The sequence below is a fragment of the Calonectris borealis genome, chromosome 12, assembly GCF_964195595.1.
Source record: "Calonectris borealis chromosome 12, bCalBor7.hap1.2, whole genome shotgun sequence".
Classification (NCBI taxonomy): domain Eukaryota; kingdom Metazoa; phylum Chordata; class Aves; order Procellariiformes; family Procellariidae; genus Calonectris; species Calonectris borealis.
In genome coordinates, this window is record NC_134323.1 from 2,891,501 (window position 1) to 2,917,097 (window position 25,597).

General features: G+C 46.7%; 1 protein-coding gene across 4 annotated transcripts in view; it reads left to right on the forward strand.

Moving 5' to 3' along the window:
• Nucleotides 1–7,605: 7,605 nt before the first annotated feature.
• Nucleotides 7,606–25,597, forward strand: part of PHAF1 (phagophore assembly factor 1) — a 36,539-nt gene continuing 18,547 nt past the window's right edge. For 3 of the 4 annotated variants that reach the window (XM_075161015.1, XM_075161017.1, XM_075161018.1), the window contains exons 1-6: nt 7,606–7,672; nt 7,994–8,121; nt 13,030–13,112; nt 17,026–17,109; nt 22,348–22,391; nt 22,693–22,772. In XM_075161015.1, the coding sequence (XP_075017116.1) occupies nt 8,058–8,121; nt 13,030–13,112; nt 17,026–17,109; nt 22,348–22,391; nt 22,693–22,772 (355 nt within the window). In that variant the 5' untranslated portion in view covers nt 7,606–7,672; nt 7,994–8,057. Of the gene's footprint in view, nt 7,673–7,732; nt 7,758–7,993; nt 8,122–13,029; nt 13,113–17,025; nt 17,110–22,347; nt 22,392–22,692; nt 22,773–25,597 lie in introns of those variants that run through there. The other variant, XM_075161016.1, reaches the window with a different exon arrangement.

Here is a 25,597-nt window from a genome sequence, read left to right on the forward strand (position 1 = left end):
ACCGGTCAACGGAGATGGAGGGTTTGCTCGGGAGGCCGGCGGTGCGGCCCTGGGGCAGGCGCGGAGGGGAGCTCAGCTCCCCGCAGAGCAGATTTTCAGTGTTTTATGGCTTTCTGCCCTGTGGGCTGGATGCCACGAGACAGCGGCAGCAAGCACGACGTTGGTTTGGGTGCAAAACTGATCCTTTGGGTGCGAGATCCTTTCTTGCCGGGGCTGGGCTGGCGGTGGGGGTTCTGCACAGCGAAGTCCCTGCCAGCAGCACCAGCGGCAGCGTAGGGTGGGTGCGGGTGCTCCTCCCGGCCCCCCAAAGGGCTGCAGGGGGGTTGGCTGCTGTCCCACAACTATAAAAAACCAAAAATGGGACAGAAACGTAGCTATGGCTACGGGGAACGCAGCCACCGCCCGCCTGAGTGAGCGCCCGGGCAGTTTCACGTGCTGCTCCCCAAAACCCGGCGCTGCGGGGACCGGGGTCGCTCTCAAACGTCATTTAGGGAAGCTCGGCCGCGGGGAGGAATTTCCAGCAAAGCGTGTGTCGGACCAAGCAATTTCCCGCTGTGAAGTGAGCAGGCTGCAAAGGGGGCTGGGGGCGAGGCGTAACGCGCAGCTCTTTTGTTTGTTTTCTCCGTCGCAGCCTGCGAGTAAGGTTCGAGTCTCCCCCGCGCCGCTCGTTCGCCAGAAGTCAGGGACGAGCCGGGCAGCCGGGGCTCTGCAGGGGTCCGGGAGGGCTCCCACCCCCCGCCTGCTGCTCTGCCTCCTCTCCCGAGACGTGACGCAGCCCCGAGCGCCGGAGCTGGTGGGGGGCCGTCCCCTCTGCCCCCCCCATGCACTTTGCCCCGTGGGCCTTCCTCCTCGCCTGCTCTGAAGCTCAAAGACCCCCTTTGGAAATGTCTCCGGAGGCGAAACTCAGCCAGGTGAAAGCCCTACCACCCGCGCAGCACTCCCGGCTCCGTAAGCCCTTGGGATAAGAGTTTTGTGGGATTCTGTAGAAACCCATCCTTTACTTTTTTTTATAAAACCTGTGCTTTAATTTTCTTTTTTTTTTTTTTTTTAATAGAAACCCCGTGCTCTGCCCCAGGGTGAATTTTCCCACGAGTTTTTGACGTGTGTTTAAAAACCCCAAGCCGGGGTTTTAGGCAGCAGCCGAAGGAGGGACGCAGCGGCCGCCCGCTCGCTCGAAGGAGGCTCCGCTCGCGCCAGCTCCCGACACCGGCGGCTCCGTCCTCACCGATCCGAACGACCGTCACCCTCGCCCTGCCGCACCGCCGGCTCCCTGCCCAGCGGTTACCAGCCCCTCCTGCCCCAGCTTTTACTGCTGCTCCCTTTCCTTCTTGGAAACGCTTCGTCCTCGTCCACCAGCCCTCCTCCCCGGCCCCGGCCCTGCGAAATGCCCGGCGAGGGGCAGGGGCCGTGCCGCCTGCTCTTCTTCTGGGTTTTGGCATCTTTGGGTGGGCGCTGGGAGCCTCCCGTTTCTGCCCATCTCTAGACACCAAGCACGGTGCAAAACCGCAGGGGAGGTTTTGTAGCTGCCAGGCGCCCGAATCTGGGATGCGGGAAGTGACATTAGGAGAAATTTCTTTACTGAAAGAGCGGTCAGGCCTTGGAACAGGCTGCCCAGGGAAGTGGCTGAGTCGCCACCCCTGGAATTATTTAAAAGTCGTGTAGATGAGGCCCTTAGGGACATGGTGTAGTGGGCATGGGGGTGTTGGGTTGATGGTTGGACACGATGATCTTGGAGGTCTTCTCCAACCTTAATGATTCTGTGATTCTATGAAAGCCTCGCCGTCCTCTCCGGCCCGTGCCGGGCGCACATCGCCTTCCTTCCCCTGGCCAAGCGCAGAATCACCTCAAAAATCTGTACTGTTGATGGGCTGTGAGCCCAGTGTCCCCCGGGGCCGGCGGGGAGGAGGACGCTCTCCCGGAGCGTGCGAGCCCCGGCCCACGGAGGCTTTCTGGACGAGGCTCAGGACACGCTGGAGACTGTGCGTGCAGGGAACCGGCCGGTTGAAAAAAGGCGCTTTCTGCCCGGCTGGCCCTTGGTTGCAGCATCCGCCGGCAGCGCAGCTGGGCAGCAACCCGCAGCCCGGCCGGGTGCTGACCCTGCACGTTCTGCCCGGGTTAACCTTGGCCGCCGCTCCAGAGGGTTTCTGGGTGATTGAAAACATCCCAGCTTTGTGCAGACAGGAGGGGAGAAGCGCTGAGCCAGGGAAAACGGAGCCAGGGGTCTCCCCCGGGAGGGGCCGGGCTCGGCGCTGCCCGGCGGGGACCCCCGCCCTGGCACTGACGGGGTGCGGGGTGCGGCATCGCTCTGCCCGAGCTGGGTCCAGGGGTGCTGCCCACCTCAGTGGAACCCAGGGCACCCGAAGCTCTTGGTTGTGGGATAAATCCCCTTGAGGAGGTGGATAAATTCCCCCAGAGAGTTGGGATAAATCCCCCCCGGAGAGTCTCAACGCTTCCCCCAGGAGCGCCAGCAAAGCCCCCCTTGCCCTGCAGCCGGAGGAGCTGCAAACGCTGTTTGGAAACCTTCCTAACTGCAAACCCAAAGCTTTCCAGCAGGGAATGCACCTCCAAAAAAATAAGAGCAACTTCAGAGCTTTACAGCAAACATCTTCCCCCCTCCCAAAACAGCGCTGCCAAGTTTGGGGTCTGGTTCCAGCGCATTTTTCCGGCAGCCGCAGGGCAGATTTCCTTACAGACGTGATTTGCGTCGCTGTTAAATCTCATCGGGAGAGGGCGGCTCGCCTTCACCGTCAGCCGCCGGCGCTTTTCCCCGTGCCCGGCTGCAGCCCCGCGCCCTGCAAGCCCTGGTGCATTTTTGGTCCTTCCTGGTAGCTTTTTTCCCCTTTCCTTTGACAGGTGGATTGCAAGACCCAGCTCTTCCCTGCTAACGTCTCCCTGCAGATGTCTGGAATTTAGGAAAATCAAGTAAAAACCCGGTAATTCCCGATAGCTGTCGATGCCGCCCCAAAACGTGATGGCATCGCAAGCCTTTGGTAGCAGGGAACCTGGATCACCTCCGACGGAGGCAGCCGCTGCCCTTCCTTTGGTCTGAAACATTAACAACTGAGCTGGTCTTTAAAAAAAAAAAGTGATTATAATTCTCAGAAAGCCGTGTGTTGCTTCCTGAGCCGGACTCGGGTATTTTCCTTTTCCAAGAATTGCTCCATAATCTGGAGAGTGAGAATAACAATTTTTTTTTTTTTTTTTTTAATTTTTACCCATCCCCAGCCGCTGCCGAAATGATGGTGCTTTGCCCAGCCTGCCTTGAAAATGCCGTCCCGCCTGGTGTCACCGGGGGAGCGCGGGAGGGCCCCTGGGTCACTCTCGGGGTGTTTGCTTTCAGTTGCCCAAATCAGTCTCCACTTGCCACCTTCGCCAGCCCCGGCCAGGGAAAGCGCCTGCTCCACGGCGGGGACACGGGGGGCAGCTCCGGCCCCGGCACCCCCCCACCCCTGAAGACAACCCGTTGCGGGTTGTCCCCGGGCAGCTCGCCGGTGCTGGCCGCGTCAGGAGCAGAATTGGTGCTGGGGGAGCCAGGATTTTTTCATAACCACTGCCTTAGCCGTGCAAAAAAACCCAAACCACCCCGCCTTGCGGCTGGATCGCCGCCCGGGACGGCTTCCCCGGGGGAGATGGAGGTGACCCAGGCGGGTCCCCAGCCCCCCTGCAGAGCCGAGGGTCCCCTCGGCAGCCCACCCCCTCCTCCTGCCTTCGCAGCAAGGGGCTCGACAGCCGCCTGCGAGCCGCTGGCCTTCGGTGGTGCAACCGCCGGCCACCCGGACGAAGCCTCGGGTGGGTTTTCTGCCTCCTAGTGAGTTGGGATTTTTGTTTTTTTTTTTTTCTTTACTCCTCTTGGCCGTGGGACGGGAGCTGTGGTCGGGAAGGAAAGCAGCCCCTCCAGGGAGGGTGCCCGGGGGGCACGGCGGGCGCTCTCCTGCGCCCCGGGGAAGCAGAGAGCTGGGGCTCGGCGGCGGGCACGCGCACCAGAAGGTGCTCCGTCTCCAGCTTGCTCTCCTTCTTAGGGGTCTTTTCCAACCTTAATGATTCTATGATTCTATCATCAGAAGTCGTGTGGCCAGCAGGAGCAGGGAGGTGATGGTGCCCCTGTACTGGGCACTGGTGAGGCCGCACCTCGAATCCTGTGTTCAGTTTTGGGCCTCTCACTACAAGAAGGACATGGAGGTGCTGGAGCGTGTCCAGAGGAGGGCAACGAAGCTGGTGAAGGGCCTGGAGCACAAGTCTTATGAGGAGCGGCTGAGGGAACTGGGGTTGTTTAGCCTGGAGAAGAGGAGGCTGAGGGGAGACCTCATCGCGCTCTACAACTACCTGAAAGGAGGTTGTAGCGAGGTGGGTGTTGGTCTCTTCTCCCAAGTAACAGCGATAGGACGGGAGGAAATGGCCTCAAGTTGCGCCAAGGGAGGTTTAGATTGGACATTAGGAGAAATTTCTGTACTGAAAGAGTGGTCAGGCCTTGGAACAGGCTGCCCAGGGAAGTGGTGGAGTCACCATCCCTGGGGGTATTTAAAAGACGTGTAGATGAGGCCCTTAGGGACATGGTGTAGTGGGCATGGGGGTGTTGGGTTGGCGGTTGGACTCGATGATCTTAGAGGTCTTGTCCAACCTTAATGGTTCTGCGATTCTGGGGTGCTGTGGTGGGATTTGCAGCCGGCTGGGACTTACTGCCGCCCCCAGCCCGCACCCCGGGGCAGTCACGGCCGTCGCGCGGGCTGGCCAGGAGCACCCAGCTCCGCCGGGGGGTGCGGCCGCCCCGCCTGCCCCCGGCAGCCCCGCTCTGCCCTCCCAGTTATTTAAGGGGTGCATTTTAAGCTCGGAGACGTAGACGGGGCTGGCACGCTCCCTGGGTGAGAGCCCCCTGTCAATACACTGCTGGTTATTTTAAACTTTGTTATTTTAAACTTTATTATATTAAACTTTATTATTTTAAACCTTGTTATTTTAAACTCTATTCTTTTGAACTTTATTATTTTAAACTTTATTCTTTTGAACTTTATTATTTTAAACTTTATTCTTTTGAACTTTATTATTTTAAATCTTTTTCAAAGGATACTGCATTTTTTTTTTTTTAACGAAAGCCCGGTTGCATTCCCCGCTCGCAGCGCCGGGCGTTCGAAGGGCATCGCCCAACGCGGGAGAAGAGATTCCGCAAAGCCCGGCCGGGCTGCAGCTGCCTGCCTCCCACCCAGCACCCCTCCCCGAGGGCTGCCGGGCTCCCGGGCCCCCTTGGAGCTGGGTGCTGGGGTGTCCTTCACCCCCTATTAAATAAATGGGGCACACAAGTTTTCTAGCAAGGTATTTCTTCTCTGAAGTCCGTTCCTTATGGATGTCACCATATACGTATACGGAGCACTAGAAGGCTCGTGATGGAGGCTCAGCCCCCGCTCGTTTCTCTTTTTGAGCTAATGAAGACGCGTCGGAGGGCTGGAAGGAAGGGGAAAAATTGGCAGCACCTCTGCGCTCTTCAGCATATTAAGATGTCACCGTGCTTAGATTTTAAAAAAGTAAGCGAGGCATGAATAATAAATAGAGCAAGGCGCAGCTGACTTCAAGGGAAAGCTGATTGCCCCGGGGCTCGCTCCACGCCGTACACATTCAGATCCGGCCTGCTGTGACAGCTCCGTGACCCGAGGGCCGTGCTGCGGCAGGCGGTGGCTAGAGCCCCGCCGGCTCCCGAGCGCCACCGGGATTTGTTTATTAACGCTTTGATTCCCCCTGGAAAAAAGGGGTGTGACTACGCCTGTTGGTATTTGTATGTACTGGTTGTTAAAAGAGTTGTTTGAAGCTGTAATGGACACCTTTTCTTCGCAGCTGGGCGGGAGGCGGCGCGCGCCGTGGGGGCCTGCGGGCCGTGGGGGTGGGCGAGCAAAGCCGCGCTTTGCCGTGGAAAGGCCGCGGGGGTGCGGCCGGCAGCTCCCCCCCGGCAGCTCCCGCCCGGCAGCACCTCGGGCAGGAGGGAAAAGCAAATTCCTGCTTTTCCACCCGAGAGCCAGGACCTCTGGAGCAGGCTGGGGACCCGAGGAGCACACGGAGCGTCTGACGCGAAGGCTGGTGGGAAGGAGAGGCGGTGGAAAACCCAGCGGGGATTTTGTTTTTTCTTTTTTGTTTTTCTTTTTTTTTCTTTTTTTCTTTTTTCTTTTTTTTTCTTTTTTCTTTTTTCTTCTTTTTCCTTTTTCCTTTTTTCTTTTTTCCTTTTTCCTTTTTTCCTTTTTTCTTTTTTCCTTTTTTCCTTTTTTCTTTTTTCTTTTTTCCTTTTTTCTTTTTGCCTTTTTTCTTTTTGCCTTTTTTTTTCTTTTTTTCTTTTTTCTTTTTTTTCTTTTTTTTCCCTTTTTTTTTTCTTTTTTTTTTTAACATGAGAAACTCAAACTTCTGCAGTTAGCTGCACAAAGGATTTTCTTAAATGGTATTTTCCACCCCGCTGCGGGGTATTCCGTGCGATGGATATTCCGTGCGATGGCTATTCCGTGCGACGGTGCTGGCGTGCTGCAGACCCCCGCTGGGCCACGGTGGGCACGCGGGACGGGGCGCGCGGGAAGGTGCGGATGGTGGGGCCAAGGCAGGACCGAGCATCACCGCCCCGCCGGATGCAGCGGAGGAGAGGGGACGGGAGATGGGTATCACCCAAGGAGAGGTTTTTCTCCTACCACCCTCAAATAAACGTGGAAAAAATGCATCTCCCCCCACTCCTTGCCCCTCCTGGAGCCTCGACCTGCCAGCAGAAGGAATTACAGCCGCTTCCAAACCCTCTGGACCCTCTTGACTTTTCCATCACTTGTGCGAGCGGACACGTCGCTTCACGTGCCCTTGGGTTTTGTCATGTTTATTTTTAATTCCCTGCTTATGTTGGGCAATGCTTGACCTGGTGCCATCCCTCTTGGATCAAATTTCTTGCTGTAAGAAATGGGTGATGGTCTGACGTGGGGTGTCCAAGGTGGTGGCGGCCTCGGGAGGGCGGCAGCATCTCGGCGTCTTGGGAGAGCTCCGTCATCCTCATTCATTGCGTGGATGCCAACCGCTTGCACCCGGGGTCTTCTGGGTCTGAGCAAAGCAGGTTCGTGTGTGGTGACCACCACCTCAGGGGAAAGGTTGGACTTCTTTAGGGAAAAAAGCTCAGGATTTGGCTACCACAACCCCTTGGGTGGCCATCCCCCTCTTTTCTCAAATAACATTGCAAAGCCAATGACCTCGTTAGGACTTTCTTCCTTTCTGAGTCATTCCTGAGCTGTTCCGGTAACTTTGCTCGTGCCACTGACTAATTTCTCCTTAACTCCTTCCCCCACCCTGGCCTTTCAACTGGAAAAACTGGATGCCACTGGGTTGGTTTGGGTTTGCTTTTTTTCTTTTTTTTAATCCTGAGCTTACCGTGCGGGCTGTGACACGGTGTAATTAGGGCTTGTGCTGTAGGTCTGACACTCGTCTGGAGACAAGGACAGGGGGTGGCAGTGGGGCTGTACCCACCGCCCCCCGGGCAGCCCTCAGCCTCCCGCGGCGGGACTCGAACCCGCGGGCTCTCCCTCCCCAGGCCGACACCTTCCCCTCTCCCCCACGGTCTGAGGGCGGGGCGTACCTCCCCTGGCCCCGCCCCCGCCCTCCGCCCCGCCCCACGCGCGGGCTCGCCTGACGACAGCTGCAAAGCACTTTTTCAGCAGCCGCAAGTGAGGTGAGTCGCAGCCCCGCAGCGCGGGGGGAAGGGGGGTTATAGCCCCCCCCCGCTCCCCTCCCCCGCCGGGCCGGGGCCGCCCTCGGTACGTCCGGGCCCAGCGGCGGGACGGCGGCGGCTCCCCTTCCCCCGGGGGGGCGGGCGGGGCAGCGGCTGCCCGCGCCCGGTGGCCGGCCGGGGCAGGGCGGGGGGGGGGGTGTCGCAGACAGCGGGGCGGTGAGGGGGGAGCCGGTCGCTGTGGCGGCGGTGCCCGGGCTCCCGCCCTCAGCCCGGCCCGGGGGGGCTCCGCTGTGACTCAGAGGTCCCTCCTGCTTCCCTCAGAGGTCCGGCGCAGCGACCGGGTGACCTGCCGTGCCAGCCCGCGGCCTCCGCGCTACCTGAGCCAATGCTAGATCTGGAGGTGGTGCCCGAGCGGTCTCTGGGGAACGAGCAATGGGAGTTCACCTTGGGTAAGTGTGTGTCCGTGTCCCCGCGGAGCTCGGCTGGCTGCCCCGGGGCCCCGTCTGCCTGAGCGGGGTGGCTCGGGTCCACCCGTGATCCGTAAGGTTTCTCCCAACGCTTTCAGGGAGTTCAAGAGTGAAAGGGAGAGAGAGTCAAAGCTCACCTTTCTCTGTCGCTAAAAATACTGATGGACGAGCTTTAAGGATTCCCTTGTAGCGTGTAGTCTCATCTTTAGCTCTTGCACACCGAATTGTGCTTTGTCTGTCAGCTTGTATGCTTTCTTCTACTCGTTTACCTTGTTTTGTTTTGCCTTGCCGTCTTAGACTGGTCATTTTTTAAAATAACTCCTAAAAGAGGAGGCGTGGATATACTGACTGTCACCTGAATACGTCAGGTGATATCAGCATCTTCAACTGCGTGCTAATACTTGGCATAAATACCGTGCTTTTCTGTACAAACTCCATAAATATGGGTTGAGTTTCACAATTTCTTTGTGTCGTTGCTGGGTTGCGACATTATAGTGGAGAAAGTAAACTTTTGAGAGGTTTTCTCAGGGTTAGATAACAAGTATTTCTCCCCCCAGTGATTTGTGTTTTTCATCTCTGAGCGGTCCCTCCCTACCGCTCATTGCTCTGTTTACTGCGATGAGAAAGGACTTGTCCCCAGCTGATGGAAATTTGGCTGGTGCTCAGCCCAGGGCACTTAAATTTACAGTTGAAACTCGGATGGTAATGGATTGGATGGTATGGTATGGACTCTTCAGATGGCCTGTGCTTTCAAGCAGATGTTGGTAGTCCTTAAAACTCTCAGAAAATACTGTAGCTGTCGCATTTTCCGAGTGATTGTTTGAGACAGCGGCATTGGGCTCTTTCTCTCAGGTTTCCATCTTTGCTGTTGCTCTGTCTAAAGTTAATGGTAGAAGTAGTAGTTTGGCTCATGTAAACAGGGTTCCGCGTGGCAGCCATCTGTACCTGCCAGAACTTGAGTTACACTTCTACTTCTGCTGCTGCTGTTGTCACCTGTGACAGCAGGGGGACAGGCTGTTCCTTAAAAACACTGTTACACAGCTGCCGTGAACTTGGGTCGCACCAAAGGAGTGGTGCTGTGACGTGGAGTTGTTTATATGAAACCCATCAAACACAAAGGGCTGTTTATGCTGCTGCGACTTCGGAGTCTGGTACAACTTGATGGTTACAGGGAGTGTTAGAATGGCTTTTGGAGGCTAATTATAGTATCTCGGGTCCCACCCTTTGAAATCTCGGTGATCTCCTTATACCGTTAACACGTTACTGCGCTCTCTCAGCTCTGCGTGACCTTCCGCCATCCTTCAGTGCCTGTATTACCTGAAAAGAAACGCTATCTTGAAGTATATACCCTGGCAATCTTCATAAATATGTAGTACCGGCTTCCCCCCGTCCTCCTTACAAAAACAAAAAAAGGGAAGAGAGAAAATGATTTTCATTTTCCCAAGACCCCCCCCCCCCAAAGAAGCCCGTTAATGCAATCTCCTGGTTAAAATTATACGTTGTGTCTCTGTCTATGTGTACAGACACACACATGCATAGATGTGAGAGGGAGGAAACTCAGCTGTAGTTCTTGGAGTAAACATAGCCACCACGTGATGCATCTAATATATAATTAGCATGACCTGCTGGTATAGAGCAGGAGGCTGACTAGGTATTAAGATACTTAACTTTGTCCTGCGCTAGCGATATTGTATGCAAGTTGTCCCCGCTGATAAAGCTGGTTCGGCTGTGTTAGTGGTAGCGAGGTTGGAAGCGCCCGTGTAAATGGGATTCTCGCTGCCAGCGGTATTCTACTCATCGTTTGTTTAGATCTGCTCTTAGCAGAACTAATGGCAGTATTCCTGAACTGCTGCTGACTCTGGCTTCCAGTATTGTGTCCGCAATGGAGATGACTGAGGGGAAATGCCAGGAAAATTTTTTACATGAGTTTTTGGATTCTGTTTCTGGCTCCAGTGTTGACTCACTGTGTGACCAGAGCATAAAAAATTTAACCAAGGCTGAGTTTTGTGTTCAATTAGATACCTGTGTCGCTGCACCTCTCGGGCTACATTCCTGCCGTTTTAAAGGAGAACAATTAAATACTTATTCTGTAGTGCCTATAGCTGTATTATTAGCGTTTGAGATATATAATTTCTCAGGCGTACTTGCATTTCTCTTGTTTTTTATACTTTCCTTTCCTACTGAGTTTCACTTCTCTTTATTTAATGTGTTACAACTCATCTTCTCTTGGATTTTCTTGTATTCTTCTCTCTTAATCTTTATTCACTTCTCTGCCCCCCTCCCCTTCAAGACGCACTGTCTCAGCATAGACTAACGCTTCAAGCCGTGTTGTTCATGACCAGCGTATGCGAGAGGAGTGTCTTGTGTCGCTTGTATCACTCTAGCGTTTAGAAAAGGGAAAAGTTTGTGATAGGAGAGCCCTAGCACTGGTCTTTGTGGGCGTTATTTGCCATGGCTCCGTTTGGTTGACTCTCTGATGTGCTGGAAACCATGTTTGCTTCCCCGTTCCCCCTGACTGGTGAGCAGGGGAAAAAGAATTCTTTGTTTTCCTCTTTGACTGCAAAGGCTGACGAATGTTGAGGAAAAGGGGGTGTTGTGTGTGTGCGTGAGAAGGGTGGAGAAAAATAACCCAGTTTCTTTACTCCTCCTTTGGCTCTCTGCTACTGGAGGCAGAGGGAGGATACTGGCTCCTCCATGCACGTTTTAGGTTCTGCGAACTGTTCGTGGAGAACTTAAGTTGCTCGTCGTAGCTTTGCTAAGCAGCTGCCTGGCAAAATCTGCTTGATTCTCAGTTGCTGAAAACGGAACAGAATCAGTCCATGTCCATTTGCTTGCAGCTTGGGAAAGCTCTGAGTAAGAGAGTCACATGAGCCATCTGTTTGCACACTTACCAGCCCAAGATTGCATCAGTTTACATCGGACTACAAACTGAACTTCGTGTTTGTGCGCACTTTTTTTAACCGCATGCTTTTTTACTGAAACCTTACCTTCTTCTGACGCTTGCCATCGGCGTATAGATCCTGTCAGCGTGTTCGCTGGCTTTGCTTGAGCCTTTGCCGCTTCTTTTTTCAAAAGAGCTCATGGTCTTACCTCTGCAAGTCTCCTGGAAATACTGACTTTGAAAATGGCTTTTATACTTTTAAATCATCTTTACTTTTTTTGGAATCATAGCTTTTACTAGGTTAAGAAGTGTGAAACTTTCACAGCGGCGTCTTTGATCTTACCTTCTTGCTCTTATTTATGTTTCTGTTCCATTTTGAAAATATTATCTAATACATAACAACTGTCTTTTTAAAACTCAGCTGCTTAGAGGACAAGGCAACTGCTATTTCCTAGATAATGGGAAACAGTGCTGCTTTATTGTGTGGCTCTGTGCGTTTTAATTTTATTACCGTTATTAAAATAATAACTATTCTTTTTGATTTTATATCATCTTCTGGTGTGTAATTTCTAGTTGCAAAAAAAAAATTGTTTCCAGGATTACGGGCTAATGTGAAACAGAAACAGTTGTATACAGTATTTACAAATTGAATCACTGTAGTTCTAATCTATAAGCCTGTTTTGCCAAAACTTGATGTCATAATTGCAGAAAAGCTGCAATGTATGGGCGCGACAGGCACGTAGTTTAGTGCAACAGTGAAAACAATAATTTTTTTTTTTTTAGCGTTATGCTAGTATTAGGTTAAAGCAGTACCTGTGGTGATCTAGGCGTGTGAGAGAGAGAGGGAGTTTTCTCACTTTGGTACGGTAGATAATGTCTAAAAGGTGCTTTGGAACGTGGTCTGAGTTTGAGAGGTGTCGCAAGTAACTAAAAATTTGAATGCCTGAACTGTTACCTAAATAAAAGTGTAGGTCCTGTGGTAAATCTTCCCTAATCAAGGCAACTTTCTTAATGTTTAAAACTATAAATAGAGAAGAAAGGGGCAAAGAATGCAAATAAAATGTCAGATAACTAATCTAAATTGACTTGCAGCAATTAGTAGGGAAATAAAACTTCACAGTTATGAGCTCATAACCTCGCTTTATAAATGCCTGCTTTGAATCCAGGAACATGATCGCATTTCATTTGGAAAGGCAACAAAGGTTTTAAGCGTGATAAAGGATGAGATGGTGTGGTTCTTTCTGCAGAATCAGCTGTTCCATTCCACTTTCAAAAATTTATAGCTGTAAAGATAAGATATACACTGAAGAAAAAAAAAACAGCAAAAAAAAAAAAAAGCCCTTGAAATTGTGTTAGAGGGTGAACGACTATTAAGTGTATTACTTCAACTGAACCAAATTGTTTAGTATGTTTATCTTGTCTGTAAACTGGGAAGATAAAGTTCCTTCCTCGACGCAAATGTAGCTGTATCAGCAGCTAATGTGGCCTGTTAGGTCTGAGGAGAATCATTGCTCCATTTTAGTATTTGTTTCTATCTTGTACGACTACTCAGTACTCCATCAAGCTTGATAAAGGGTAAGCCATAAAACGCGGTCCAGGAGCCTGTTGAACATGTACAGGAGTGCCCTAGCTAGCTCTTGGAGCTTGGTATAGGCTATTGCATCAGTTACTGGATTGTTGGCCCCAAAAAGCAGAAAATTTTGCGCACAGATTGTAGAAAGATCTGTGCTTTTTCTGCCTGAACCTTGCTGTTTAATTTTGTGGCTAGAGATACTTTTCTTTCATATATGCCTAACAAACCCGTACATAAACAGTGACTTTTCTGTTTCAGAAAAACAGGTCTGTGCCGATATCATGAATCAGTTAGGCTTATTTGTTGATTGCATACCTTTCTGTTGTAATGTTCTGTTTGCTGATGACGGCTCTGTTACCTCATCTCTAACCTTTCTGTTAAAAATCGCTGTTAGCTGGTCTCCGAACTGAAGAAATGCCACTGTTTTTATTTACAGGAATGCCGTTGGCTCAGGCTGTAGCAATTCTTCAGAAACACTGTCGCATTATCAAAAACGTCCAGGTTCTCTACAGTGAGCAGGTGAGTAGTGCGTGGTCTGGCCAGGTCGTTCACCTCGCTGTGTCCCGGAATTGAGGCATTGGGGGGTATACTGGTACTGTGTCATGCTAACAAACGTGTTGTATGGATTGTGGAGCTACTTGAAATGGAATTACACCAAATTAGTGCCACCGCGTCAGAGCTGTAGCTTTTATAACAGTGTAATAATCCTCAGCACACTGCAGTGATGTAACAGGTATCAGTTTTGTGTATGCAGTGGTGGGGTAGTATTGTTTTTCCTTTAAGAAGGGAAATGTTCTGTAATTAGCTGGATAATTTAATTTTAGTCTTTTTACGTTATCATTGTCGAGCATTGCAGTATTTTTGAAGTACTGACTCATTCATTACTTCCCGCTTTCATGTTTGGTTCAGTGGTGATGAACCCCCTGAAAAGGCTTCCACGCTTTCTCTCTGGATCTGCAATTTTGTCTGCAGAAAGTGGATGCAATAATTTAAACCAGCTGTAGATGTTTTAGTCATTCTTCCTAACTAAGCATTAAGTTCCTAATACGTTTGACTTCCATCAAAAACGGGACTGGAAGTGAAACCTTTCTGCTAGATCAAATAAAATGTGTTATATACCCACCTCTACTTTGAAGGAAGTGGAAGGGAAGAGGAGACGGGACAAAGGAGGATTGTGACTCTCCAAATGGGCGTTATGTGAAATGCACGTTAATCGGAAGATGATATTCATATGTTGTAGATTACAGATCTTTGCATCAGGAAAAAGGCAAAGTCTGCTAAAATGTCAGTTTGTATCAAAATACTGATTGAGGCCTCATGCATTCACAGTGAATACTGAATGGCTGAGGAACAAGCTCGACTCTGGCGTTTACTGCTGGATGCCTATTTCATGTAACTAAATGAATTATCCTTTTTTGTTTCACATTATGTAGATTTATGGGGTTTATGATGACTGAATTGCAAATTGAAAATCTAGCTCCTTGTACATAATACATGGGAGCATCCTTCTGGCAGTGAATGCATTCCTTGTTTTTTGTATGCTTTGGAGGTTTTTTAGTTTTTCTTAATCACAGTGCATTCCAGAATTATCTCTATGTTTGTTTAGATAAATGATGAGATTCCCGTTCCTCTCAGGTTTGTAGAATCGCAGGATTAGTGGTCGAGTGCTAGAAAGCAAGGTATACTGCTGCTTGGCTTTTTACGCCTCATGGAAAGCTGCATTGTGCTTGACCACGTACACTGAGTTTTTATTCTGTCTGCAGGGGCGGTGGGGGTTAAGGTTTTTCTCCCCAAACTGTGATAAATGTAAAGATGTTTTTAACATCTGCATGGTCCAACAAAATAGTAGTTCTTGACTTTGTGGAGTAGTTGTGCTGATGATATTTTTTTCTGTATATGATTCCGATTCATTGCCTGGTATCAGTGCAATTTTTTCCACATGCCACTCGGGGCCTGCAGTTGACTGTCTGGCTGTATCTTCACCCTCCTGCACTTCAGCAGCAGCTGAGCACAAAGAGCTGCTGCTGCAGTTCTTGGAAGTTTCAAAGCTTTAAATAAACTTTGCCATGCACAACTTGTATCTGGCTAAACTATACCGAAAGCCTTCATGTCTTTCCTCTTTGCTTTCTAAAAGAACACCTTTGAGCATAGCGATCAAATGTTATTTAAAGTTGTTGCATCTAACGCACTGCATTTCTGATCCTGGAACTCCAGCAGTGAGTATTTCCTTTCAAAAATTTATATGACAATTAAATGCAATTAGATCTGCCTGTGGCTCTTTTTAACTTGCCATAAATGGGATGCCCAAACTGTGCCAAAAAAGCTTAATGAACCCTTTTCTGTGACTAAAGCATTTTAACTCCTTTTTGGCCAGTTTAAGTGGGGTACTTAATTGTCTTTGTACGTTCTCCTGAGTCTTCCTCTGGATTTGTGTCGATGGGATTGTTCAGTGATAACAGTTTTTCCTGCAGCTTTATGTAGATTAGACAGTGTAACTGCACATCTGAGTTGCTTCCTTCAGGAAGGACTCTCCTGTTGCTTCCTGGCATCATCTTTCATACTTGAGGTTCTATTTTGTGTATTAAAAGTCACATGAACTAAATTTGTGCCCTTGAAACTTTTCTTCTAATAGAAAATATGGCAGCATAGAACAGAAGCTATTTGCTGTACTAATTATCAAGCTTTTCCTCAGATGTTTGGTTGTTTTTTTTTTTCCACCCACTCAAAAGTACTTTTAATACTTTCATTAATTTTGGAATGACCTTATGAAAATTCTGCTTAGAAACCAGTGAAATGCAGAGCATATCCCATATCAGAACAACTCTGTTGGTATATTTAAATGCAACATGACACAGGTTTTTTTGCTCTGTTTGTAGCCTTTCTAAATTAGATTTATGAGGGACTTAAAAAAAGACTGTCAGGATCAGCAGTAGACCTTTTTATCTCAGGCTTAAGGCTGTATTGCAGTACTGCTTCAATTCTACACAGTATCATAAAAGTTTGCCAGCAATAGTGAAGTATTGATGCCGTTGTGCAAGGCGCTGTGAAGAATTCATTTAGAAGACAGCTTACATGCCAGATCACCGGTGTTCAAGGATGAGCTCGAACTGAACCTGCTTCAGGAAAAGCTACTGGAGTGATCGAGGGGAATGGGAAATCTGCATCACAGGGGATTGAAAGCCCTGTGGCTTGTTTTGACCTAGCAATGTGAAGTCTAGGATCTGATTACTTAAATACATGGTTTGGGAAGGGGTGGGAGATGCACGTGAGAATGCACAAAAAGTATCCAGGCTAGAAGACAGTGCTGATGTGAGAATAAAGAGGTGAGAAAATTTAGGATGAAAATTAGACTTCTGACAGTCAAAACACAGACCTTCTCCCAGTAGAGCAAAGGGGAGAGTAACGGTTTTTAAGATAGCTTATGCTTAATTCATAAAAAGCTTATGCTTAATTCATATGGTGTGGCTGCCCGCATTAGAAGCCTGTATATGCCCGGGATGTCTCATCCCCATTCTGTCTTTTCCTACATAAATGCAGTTCTAGGGCATGACTATTGCTGCCTGCCTGGAATTCAGCCTTTTTTCTCCTCTGAGGAGACAGTTGTGGAGGGTAGAGCTTTTTGAAGCAAATGTGTTTTAGACGGTACACGATCAAATAGCTGAATTAGGGCCAACTGACTGTGTATGTGTGGATTGCACCGGTACGGGAGTGGGCAGCTTCCAGTGTCGCAGCAGACTGAGATGGCGTAGAGCCTATACAGACACCAGTGAAGCCAGTGGAATGTCTCCTATTGACTCCAGCAGACTGCAAATTAAGCCTTTACTTGTTATGATTCACAGTAACTAAGGAAACCTAAATTCACAACATAAGAGTCTGAAGCCTTCCTTTTGAGGCCTGAAAAAGACTGTGACACTCCTTGATTTTTGAAGTGGAAAGCCCTCTCCCCATCTTTTTGTCAAGTGTATGCTTGGTTCTGACGCGAGGCTCGGTGAGATGGGCTATTATTTTTGTGCGCCAAGAATGCAACAGACTGTCCCTGCATGATGTCTCTGTTGCTAAACTTGGAATGTTCATTTTCAAGGTGTTTGGTTTTTTGGGGTTGTGTTGTTGTTTTGGGGTTTTTTTTGTGTGGTTTTTGTTTGTTTGTTTTGTTTTGTTTTTTCCCCCACTCAAAGTAATGGACAGCTACTCTTTTGGGAGTTCTTGCAGGGTGCAGGTCTCGCACAGGCACTTCTATTTCTTTTTATAAGGAAACTGAAGGGGTTGAGAGGTTTGGCCAAATGTGTTTTCGTTACGGTTATTCTTTGAACAAGTGGTTGTTTTCTGAGCCAGTTTTGTTTTTCCAAAGTAACCAATTTATACTCATACAATGATATATATCTTACAAAGAAGCCTTGAAATTAAAAGCCTAACAGCTTTTTTTGTTTTGCAGTCACCTCTTAGCCATGACCTCATCCTTAACCTGACTCAGGATGGAATCAAACTGCTGTTTGATGCTTTCAATCAGAGACTTAAGGTAATAAAACACCCTTCCTGCAAACAAAACAATGCAAACCAAAGCCCTAGGTTATATGGACACTTAACAGAGCGTAAGTATGTGGTTCTTTCAGACATTTAATTTGCCATGTATAGTGCTCTCTTGTGATAATGAACTGCATTTCTTCGGTTTGGGGGTTAAATATTTGTTTATAGGATTAAGACACTTTAACATTGTACTGGAGACTGCAGGAGTGCTGCAGGACTATGGTCCAGTGTGGTCTCACTTGCCCATCTTGTGTCAAGTTGCAGCAGAAGCTGCGAAAGGCCGTTACTAAAGTGAAGCCTAGGATTTGAAATCCGATCATCGGTTAACGCAAACCAGACAATGATGTTTTCTGCCCAGGCTGTTCCTTTATCTGTGCTGCCGTTTTATTTTTGAAAGTAAACTTACTTCCTCCTATTCTTAGTTTTCAGGTGAGTTAGGTTCACAGAGTACTTGTGTGGCTGCGAGTGCATGATTTCTCCCAGAAAGCCCCATTCAGGCCTGTTGTGAGCAGCTGCCTCCTGCACTGACTTCAGTTTGTTCTGGATGAGTTTTTATTCTTGCGAATGAAGTTCTCAGCCCAGCAATTCTGCTTCTGTGCCAAGTGTTGATCTGCCTCTCCCCAGGATGCTTTGTGTGATTAAGATGCAAAATAAAGGGCAGGCTGGTCACTAACCTCCTATGGCATTTATGTTCGCAAAAAATCTGTTATGAAAGTGGTATGTTTCATCCATACAAAACGGGTGGCTGTGGGACTGTAGAGATGTGACTAGATCAGCACAAAATTTTGAAAAGCCTTCTTAACTGAAACACTTGAAATATCTATATGGAACTTAGTTATTCAGGGTGGTCCTGTTGGCAGGACCAGCTGTGCTGAACAATTGTCAGTGCGGTTCTCACCTGGCGTGCATAAATTTCTCTGTGACCCAAGTGCCCCGGTGCTGATTTGGCTAATTGGGTGAGAGGGTACTGCTCTAACAGCTACTTAACATTTGAAAGCAGAAGAGTGGGGTTAAACGTGATACTAAAAATGGAATGCTTACCCTTCAGGTAAGTCTGGAATGTGCTGCTCATATCCATACCTCCAAGCTTTGGAACAGTGGTAGGTGGAGCCTGGTTCCCCTTACTCACTCATGTCTCCAATAAAACCAGCAGCAAAATGTCACTCTCCACAATGTCAGCCAGGTGCTTTATCCCAAAAATGACTGTAAGAGTGGAACAGCGTGCTACCACCTGAAACTTGAGCTCTTCATATACTTTAAATATATATATAAAATTGTTGAATAGCAACCTGAATTAGTAGTTGTTGGAAGTACTTATTTCTCTAGTAGTAGCCTGTTATACCATGGTACATCTGTATTTTTCTTTTTCAAAATCTCTTTTATGTTAACTATAAAAATACACATTTTGAAGAACAATTGTCAGTTCAAATTGAGCTCAGATGGGGACAACTGAGCACTTTTTTGCCAGATTTCAGTTTGTAATCACCTTATGGTAGTTTCTGTTCATGAAGTCATTCTGTAATAATGGGATTTTTATTTTTGTCAAGATTAGAACTTAATTATTCAGATTGCGTATATGAATTTACAATTTTTAAAAGAATATCTTGAAAATTCTCTTTGTCAGATGGTTCTTTGTCAGTGTAAGCTACACCTGCTGTACAAAATCTTTCCAAAATATATTTAATTCTTAAGGAGACTGAACTCAAAACTGACATCATCACTTCAAGTGCATGGCTTGCTTACTGATGTTTTTTGGAATGTCACGATCTTCTCGTGTTTTTGAAGTGCTGTAACTAGTGTATGCCATGCCTCTTCATCTCCAGTTTTTGAGGGTCTGACTTTGTCGTTTCAACACCCAGTGTTTTAAGAACTATGCAGGAGCTTTTCTTCTCACCTTTCTCTAGTGTTTTAAAATTTGCTTTAAAGAAAAAATAGAAAAACCAAACTCTTCTGGTATGTGTTTTTAGGTTTGTTTCAAAAAAAAAAAAAAAAAAAAAAAAAGAAAAATAGAAAAAGCCATCTCTTCTGGTATGTCATGATTCAGTGGTCTAATGATACCTTTTGTTTTTTTAACTATGAAGAGTAAAGCTGTGTAAATGCATACAATGCTATGAAAACTTATACTTGTAAAAGTGTTCAGAAAGCTTTATAGAAGAAATTCTGTGGGATCAGTTCAGAAGTGAGCAGCAGGACTTGTTAAAGAATAGTGTAGGTGTAGAATAAGTAATGCTTGTTTTTAAGATGGTATGACTCTGTGTTTTCAGTGTTGCTCAGCAGCAGCAAAACTGGAAAAATCAGGATGCCTTTTTTCTTTGCTTTGTGTGTTGTTTTTTTAAGACACACTTGCTATTAGATTTGGTTGTGAAAAAGAGATTGAAATACAGGCTACTAAAAAGGAAAGTCTTGACAGACCCGAAGAAGCCGGTGCAGGAATAAAGCCATAGCAATATTCCTAAAAAGTTTCCTCCCTTTTTTCAGGGCGGGGAGGAAGGCTTGTGCATAGTCTCTCTACTCACCGTCAGTAGCCAAAGCACTGCAGGAGGTGTTACTAACGTGAGCTAATGTGAAAGAGGAGATCCAGGGCCAGATTCTGAAAACATTGCTATGAATTTTAGCGACGAGGTCTCTCACACATGCTCCCTCTGAGGTGGAGAAGGAGTTAGATTTCACAGCGTTGGTCTGTTATTGCTGGTTAGTAGATACCCAAATATTTTTGAGTCTTGCTGGGGAGTAATTATCAAAACAGTGAGTGTGACAAAAATTCAGGTTTTACTCATTTAAACCAACCGCCTTCTGCTGTGTAGTAAACCCATCACTAGATAGTCCTTGGTCTTCTCAGTTTTTGTGCCTCTGCAGACAGAGTCACGTTAATCCTTTTGTCAGTAAAGTAATGAAAGACACACATATCGAAGAACCACTGCAACAGGCCATAGCACTAGAAAAGGGTTAACTTTTTTTGTTTTCAGACCTTTTGACTACCTTTAAATTTTGCTAAGTTGCGCTTGTTTCTTCCTCTGCTGTTAGTAAAAAGGAATGTTGACATGAATTGATCTGTCTGAATCGTGAGAAGAAGGCCGATGGCAAACCAGTGCCTGTTGGCTGCTGTCAGGCTGTTCCTCTCACAGGGGACTCGTTTGTGCAATGTGCTATTCCTCGTGCACCGCTCCTTCTTGTTGTTCGACTCGTCCTTTTGTCTTCCACCGCCGCAGCGTGTTTCAGCAGAACTTCAGGAGAGTGCCCCATGCTCTCCGGTAGTTGCTGCAAAACTAGATCGGGGGGGGGGGGGGTGTTCTCTATTTTCAGAAACGTTTTCTAGGGGGAAAAGAAGATGTGCAAAGTCACTAAAGAAATGTAAAATCATTCCTAGCTTTTCATAAAAGTAGCCTTTGTTTTTAACAAGCTGTGCAGTAAAGGAAACCTGGCCATGTCAAACTGCATTTGAATTAAAATATTGGATAACCAGGTTTTTCCAAGAAGCATAATTCAAAGTATATTTATTAAGAAGAAAAATTTGTTTGCTCTTCTTTATGTTGGTTCTGCCAGAATGTTCATTTGTTACTTATATCCTGAAATGTGTGGGCTTCCTGAGCAAACAAAGTGCTTCAGAGAACTCTTCCAGCTTTCAACTTTTTATGAGTCAACAGCATACCATTAACTGTTGATTTTTTTTTTTCTTTTTTTCCCCCCTCCCCTTTCTTCTTTAATAGTGGTTTAAACATTGCAAGTTGTTTTATTTAGGGTTATTTGCTGGGCATCTCCCAAAACCAAGACTTCCTTCTTAGCTGGTGATATTTTTAGGCTTTAAAGCCACATTTGGTAGCAAGCTCCCTGGGGAACTCTGCTTTATTCTCTAGCTGAAGAGTGAGTCCTTTCTAAACCTGCCAGTGATTTGTTGGAGGATTATACAAGCAATAAAAAGTGCTTTATCTTTTCTTTACAGCAGTTATGATGTGCTCTACATATTTTCCTTTTCTTGCTGACAGAGGAACACATATGTAGGGTGGAAGAAACTTGTGTTTGACCAAAAATGATCTGCTTAAAACCCAGTCTAGCCTCAAAATCCAGTAACAGTCACATAAAAATCATATGAAATCAATCTCAGATGCACGTTTGCAGTAATGTATTCAGAACAAAGGCTCCATACCTAATATTGTCTGCAGAGAGGGGAGCTTCTTGGCATAGAATCATAGAATCATACAGATTGGAAAAGACCTCTAAGATCATCGTCTCCAACCGTCAACCCAACACACCATGCCCACTACACCATGTCCCTAAGCGCCTCATCTACACGTCTTTTAAATACCTCCAGGGATGGTGACTCCACCACTTCCCTGGGCAGCCTGTTCCAAGGCCTGACCACTCTTTCAGTAAAGAAATTTCTCCTAATGTCCAGTCTAAACCTCCCTTGGCGCAACTTGAGGCCGTTTCCTCTTGTCCTATCGCTGTTACTTGGCAGAAGAGACCGACCCCCACCTTGCTACAACCTCCTTCCAGGTAGTTGTAGAGCGCGATGAGGTCTCCCCTCAGCCTCCTCTTCTCCAGACTAAACAACCCCAGTTCCCTCAGGGGTATAATCCATAAGGTCTAAAATATTTAATAAATATCAGAACTAGGTGTTATGGCTTGCTCTGATTCTTTGTGGGCTGCTCTTCTGATTATCTTCTGTAGTGCTTGGAGAGATTGCTGGATGTTGTCTTACGTAGTACTGAAATGGAATACCACTATTTAGTCTTCCTGTGTTCATCTTTTACTTTAGGAGTTGGAAAGCTAGAACAGGGCAGTCAGTCCTAGGACTTAGTACCCTGCACAGGCATTCTTCATAAGAGCAACCCAAGGAATGGCCTACTGTTTGACATTCATTAGAGGATCCCCTAATTAGCTAACCGTTGCTGTTACTTTCCTTTGAACTTGCTTAAGAGTAATCGTAGCAGAAATCAAGATGCTGATGTATTAGTGAACGGAGTACTCTGTGCAGGTCAGTGCCGATTTACACGGGATCTGGAGGTTCTGTACTGAACCCGTAGTTGCTCTGCAGTACTCGTTTCAGATGCGCAGCTGCTCGGTCAGTTTTCGGAGTTCTGTCTCTGTCGGTGTGATTTATCCTAGCGGAGTTCTGTTAAGGAGGGGAGCAAGCAGCACTAGTCAGGTCTTGCCTTTTGATGAGAATTTGCCTCTGTAATGATTCGCCAATGTGTGAAGTATGGTAATGTTTCTGTTTCCTCTGTTTCAGGTGATTGAAGTTTATGACTTGACTAAGGTGAAGTTAAAATATTGGTAAGTGATTTAAGACCTCCCATGATTTCTTCTTGATTACAGTGACTGGTTTATCTCCTTTTTTTTTTTTAATCCTGAATGCATTTTTTTCAGTCGTTCTTGTTAAAAAAACAAAATAAATGTCAAAAAAGAATGTAGATAATTATACTTTCTTGAACATAGTACTTGGTTAAATTACCAGTTTACTCTTTCTTTCAGTCTTGGAGACTTCTTCCAATTTAAATGTGGTATTGCCATTAGTAAACATTTGTAGCATCTGTTCAATATTCTTAAGGCAGATTCATTTTGTTTTCTTTTTCAGTGGTGTCCATTTTAACTCTCAGGCAATTGCTCCAACCATAGAACAAATTGATCAGTCATTTGGAGCAACACATCCAGGAGGTAAGCCGAAATATTTCTGAGAATCAGATTGACAGACTTCTTTCTAGGAAATCTTTCCTGTATGTCTGCCTAAAGAAATGTGTAGACACTTCTGTTGTCAAATGACCTGAAGTTGTGTTCCAGAATGGTCGTATTCTTATAGCTGGGATATCGTGTAAAATGTACTGTAAGTTCAATTGTGACTTTCTTTAAGTGAAATAGCGAGGCAGAGAGTCATTGGCCCAGAGTGGTCTGTTCAGGTATCATTAATGATCTGTTTTGAACTGCCAGTACCAGAACATTGTCAGCTTTGTTGTTGATGCTGTTGTTTTTACACATTCTGATGCATGGTCAGCTCTCAAGTGTCCTTAGGGATTAAGTATACCATGAACATATAGACGTTTGAGCTGATCTCTGTGCAGAGCCAGCCAGGACTGTTTGCTCAGGCTCCGTGTTCTGCGAACATGGTTATACCCCTGCTAGGGCCGGATCAGGTCTGAGCCCGTGTATAACTGGCTTGCATCTCCCTGCGCCTCCTTCCTGTTACTGGGAGCACTGGGGAGGTGTGAAGCCAGCCTACGTGCAGCATGACCAGAACCAGGACAAGTTTAATTAACCTGGCTGAACCCACTCTGACTCTTGCACAGCTGCTTGGCTGTTCACCACCTCTGTAGCAGGAAGACGACTATCTTTAAGCTCCTTGTTTACATATGAAAATGGAGAGTGTATTTCAGGGGTTTGTTAGGTGATGAAAATAAGCCACTGGTGAAACTTTGAAGAGGATATTTATAATTAAACTGCTCAGGAACCTTCAAGAAATAAAGCCACAAACTGGCATAACAAGAAAGAAGATTAACTCCGTATAGGCAAGATACCCTTTTTAGAGCATCATTTTCTATTTTTAGCTTAACCCAGTCCATTTGCAGAAGTCAGGCTGATCCCAAATAGGCTAGTGTTCTTTGTGATTGATGGCAATTGCATATCCAGTCTTTGTTCCTGTTCTCTGCAGACAATCTCTTGCACATTACAGAACAGGATTTATTAACTGTGGAGGGTCATGTGGCTAAAGTAATATCATTGCATAAAAGCCTGCTGTAGTAGATGAATATCAGATCGAGATAAATGAAGCTTGGAGGATTTCTAGCCATAATAGTCCAAGGACCAGAATCAGCCTTTTTAAATTTCACTTTGGTCATGATCTTAACATTTCTTCTTTGGCAGAAACTCTGAGAACTATAGTTAGCTCTTATGGAAATAGTATGTACGAGACTGTTTATAATTTTAGCTTGTTCTTTGACAATGGTTTATTTGCAAATATTTAGAGGAGAAATGCTTGAAAAATGGTGATGCTATGAACCATAAAAAAAAAACCCAGCTGTAAGCATTGCTTATGATACCAATAGCATGTTTTATTACTGCATAAAATTGTGTGCAAGCACTTAAAAGCATAGTTTGGCGCCACATGTCCTCATGCTGAATTTGCCAGATCTTGTGTGCCTATCATTCAATTAAGAAAACTTGCACACTTGCTTCATCTGATGATAATTTTTCGTAACATCTTTTCATCCAATGACACGTACATATGAACATGTATTTATTAAAATGGTGGCCTCTATTACCGTTTCACTAGTGCATTTGCTTACTCAGTTTCCTCACTGGAAATACAGTGTCTTCCATTAACAGCCTACTTAGCAGAAGTAAGTGCCCTGAACTAAGCTGCCTGTCATAAACAGTTTGAACTGTATCATGCAATGCAAGTTTTTGATAACTCTTTTTTTTTTCCTTTGTGTTTTCTGAAACAGAAAAGGCAAAAACCCAGAATGTTTTTCAGGATGTGGGAGGGATGATGATGGTGTTTTCATGTCCCCCAAAAATTTGAGCTGGGGTGGGGAGAGAAAGGTGGGAAGAGAAACCTTCCTTTTAATGAGACCAAAGTACCTAGGGTCAGTTTTCATGAATGAAAGTACGATATAACCATCCCTTTTCGTCTCTGTACCAATACTGCTCCAAAACGCCGATGCAGGCCTTTAAGTTTAAAAGTATCTTGTTGTTTATCGCAGTGTTAACCTCCACTAGGATTTCAAACAAAATGTTGTCTTTCACTTAAAACCAAGATGGTTGCAGCAGAACTTTCCTGCAACAGGATACAGTGATAGTTTCAAAACATATTTCAAAAGGTTAGCAACGATTTTGTGTTGAAACCGACCTTCAGTGAGCAGTTTGGTTTTGCCAAATCAGTGGTTTTAAAAAAGAAGAGTCATCAGGAAAATCGCAACCAGCTTCATTACTTTTTGGCTAATGTTAGTTTGAAACATCATAGTATCTTTGTCATGGGGCTGATTGAAATATGACCACTTTGGAGGTCGGTAGCTTCATGCAAGCCAAGATCTTGTCCCACATTTCCATGATTCTCTGACCTGACCTCCTGCGGGGAGTGCTTGCTCTTGCCAGTGGTTCTGTGGAAATCACATCCTGTTCTGAGTCCTCGTGGATGTGGCTGTTTGCCGAAGTGCCGTTCAGCATGGATAAGGGCTGTGGGATTGAACTGAAGTCATAAGGTAGAAGAAAAAAAAAAAACCATCCTTCCCTCCTGCCACAGTGGCCTTGCAAGGACGGGGGGAGATCCTGTCGTCTAGCTCTGTAACTCTGACTTCAGAGGTTGCCCAAGCTCCCCTGGGGTGCCAGCCAAGTCTTGTGCTTGATCCCAGGAAGACTTGACTTTTGGATCTGCCTCTGCTTTTATCAGGACTGTGTCTGTTCTGCAGGCTCGCTGGTGTCAGTGGCTTTGTCCCGTCCTGCTCTACAGAACGTTTTCCAGCTGGTCACACTCTGCTGCTTTCCTGGAA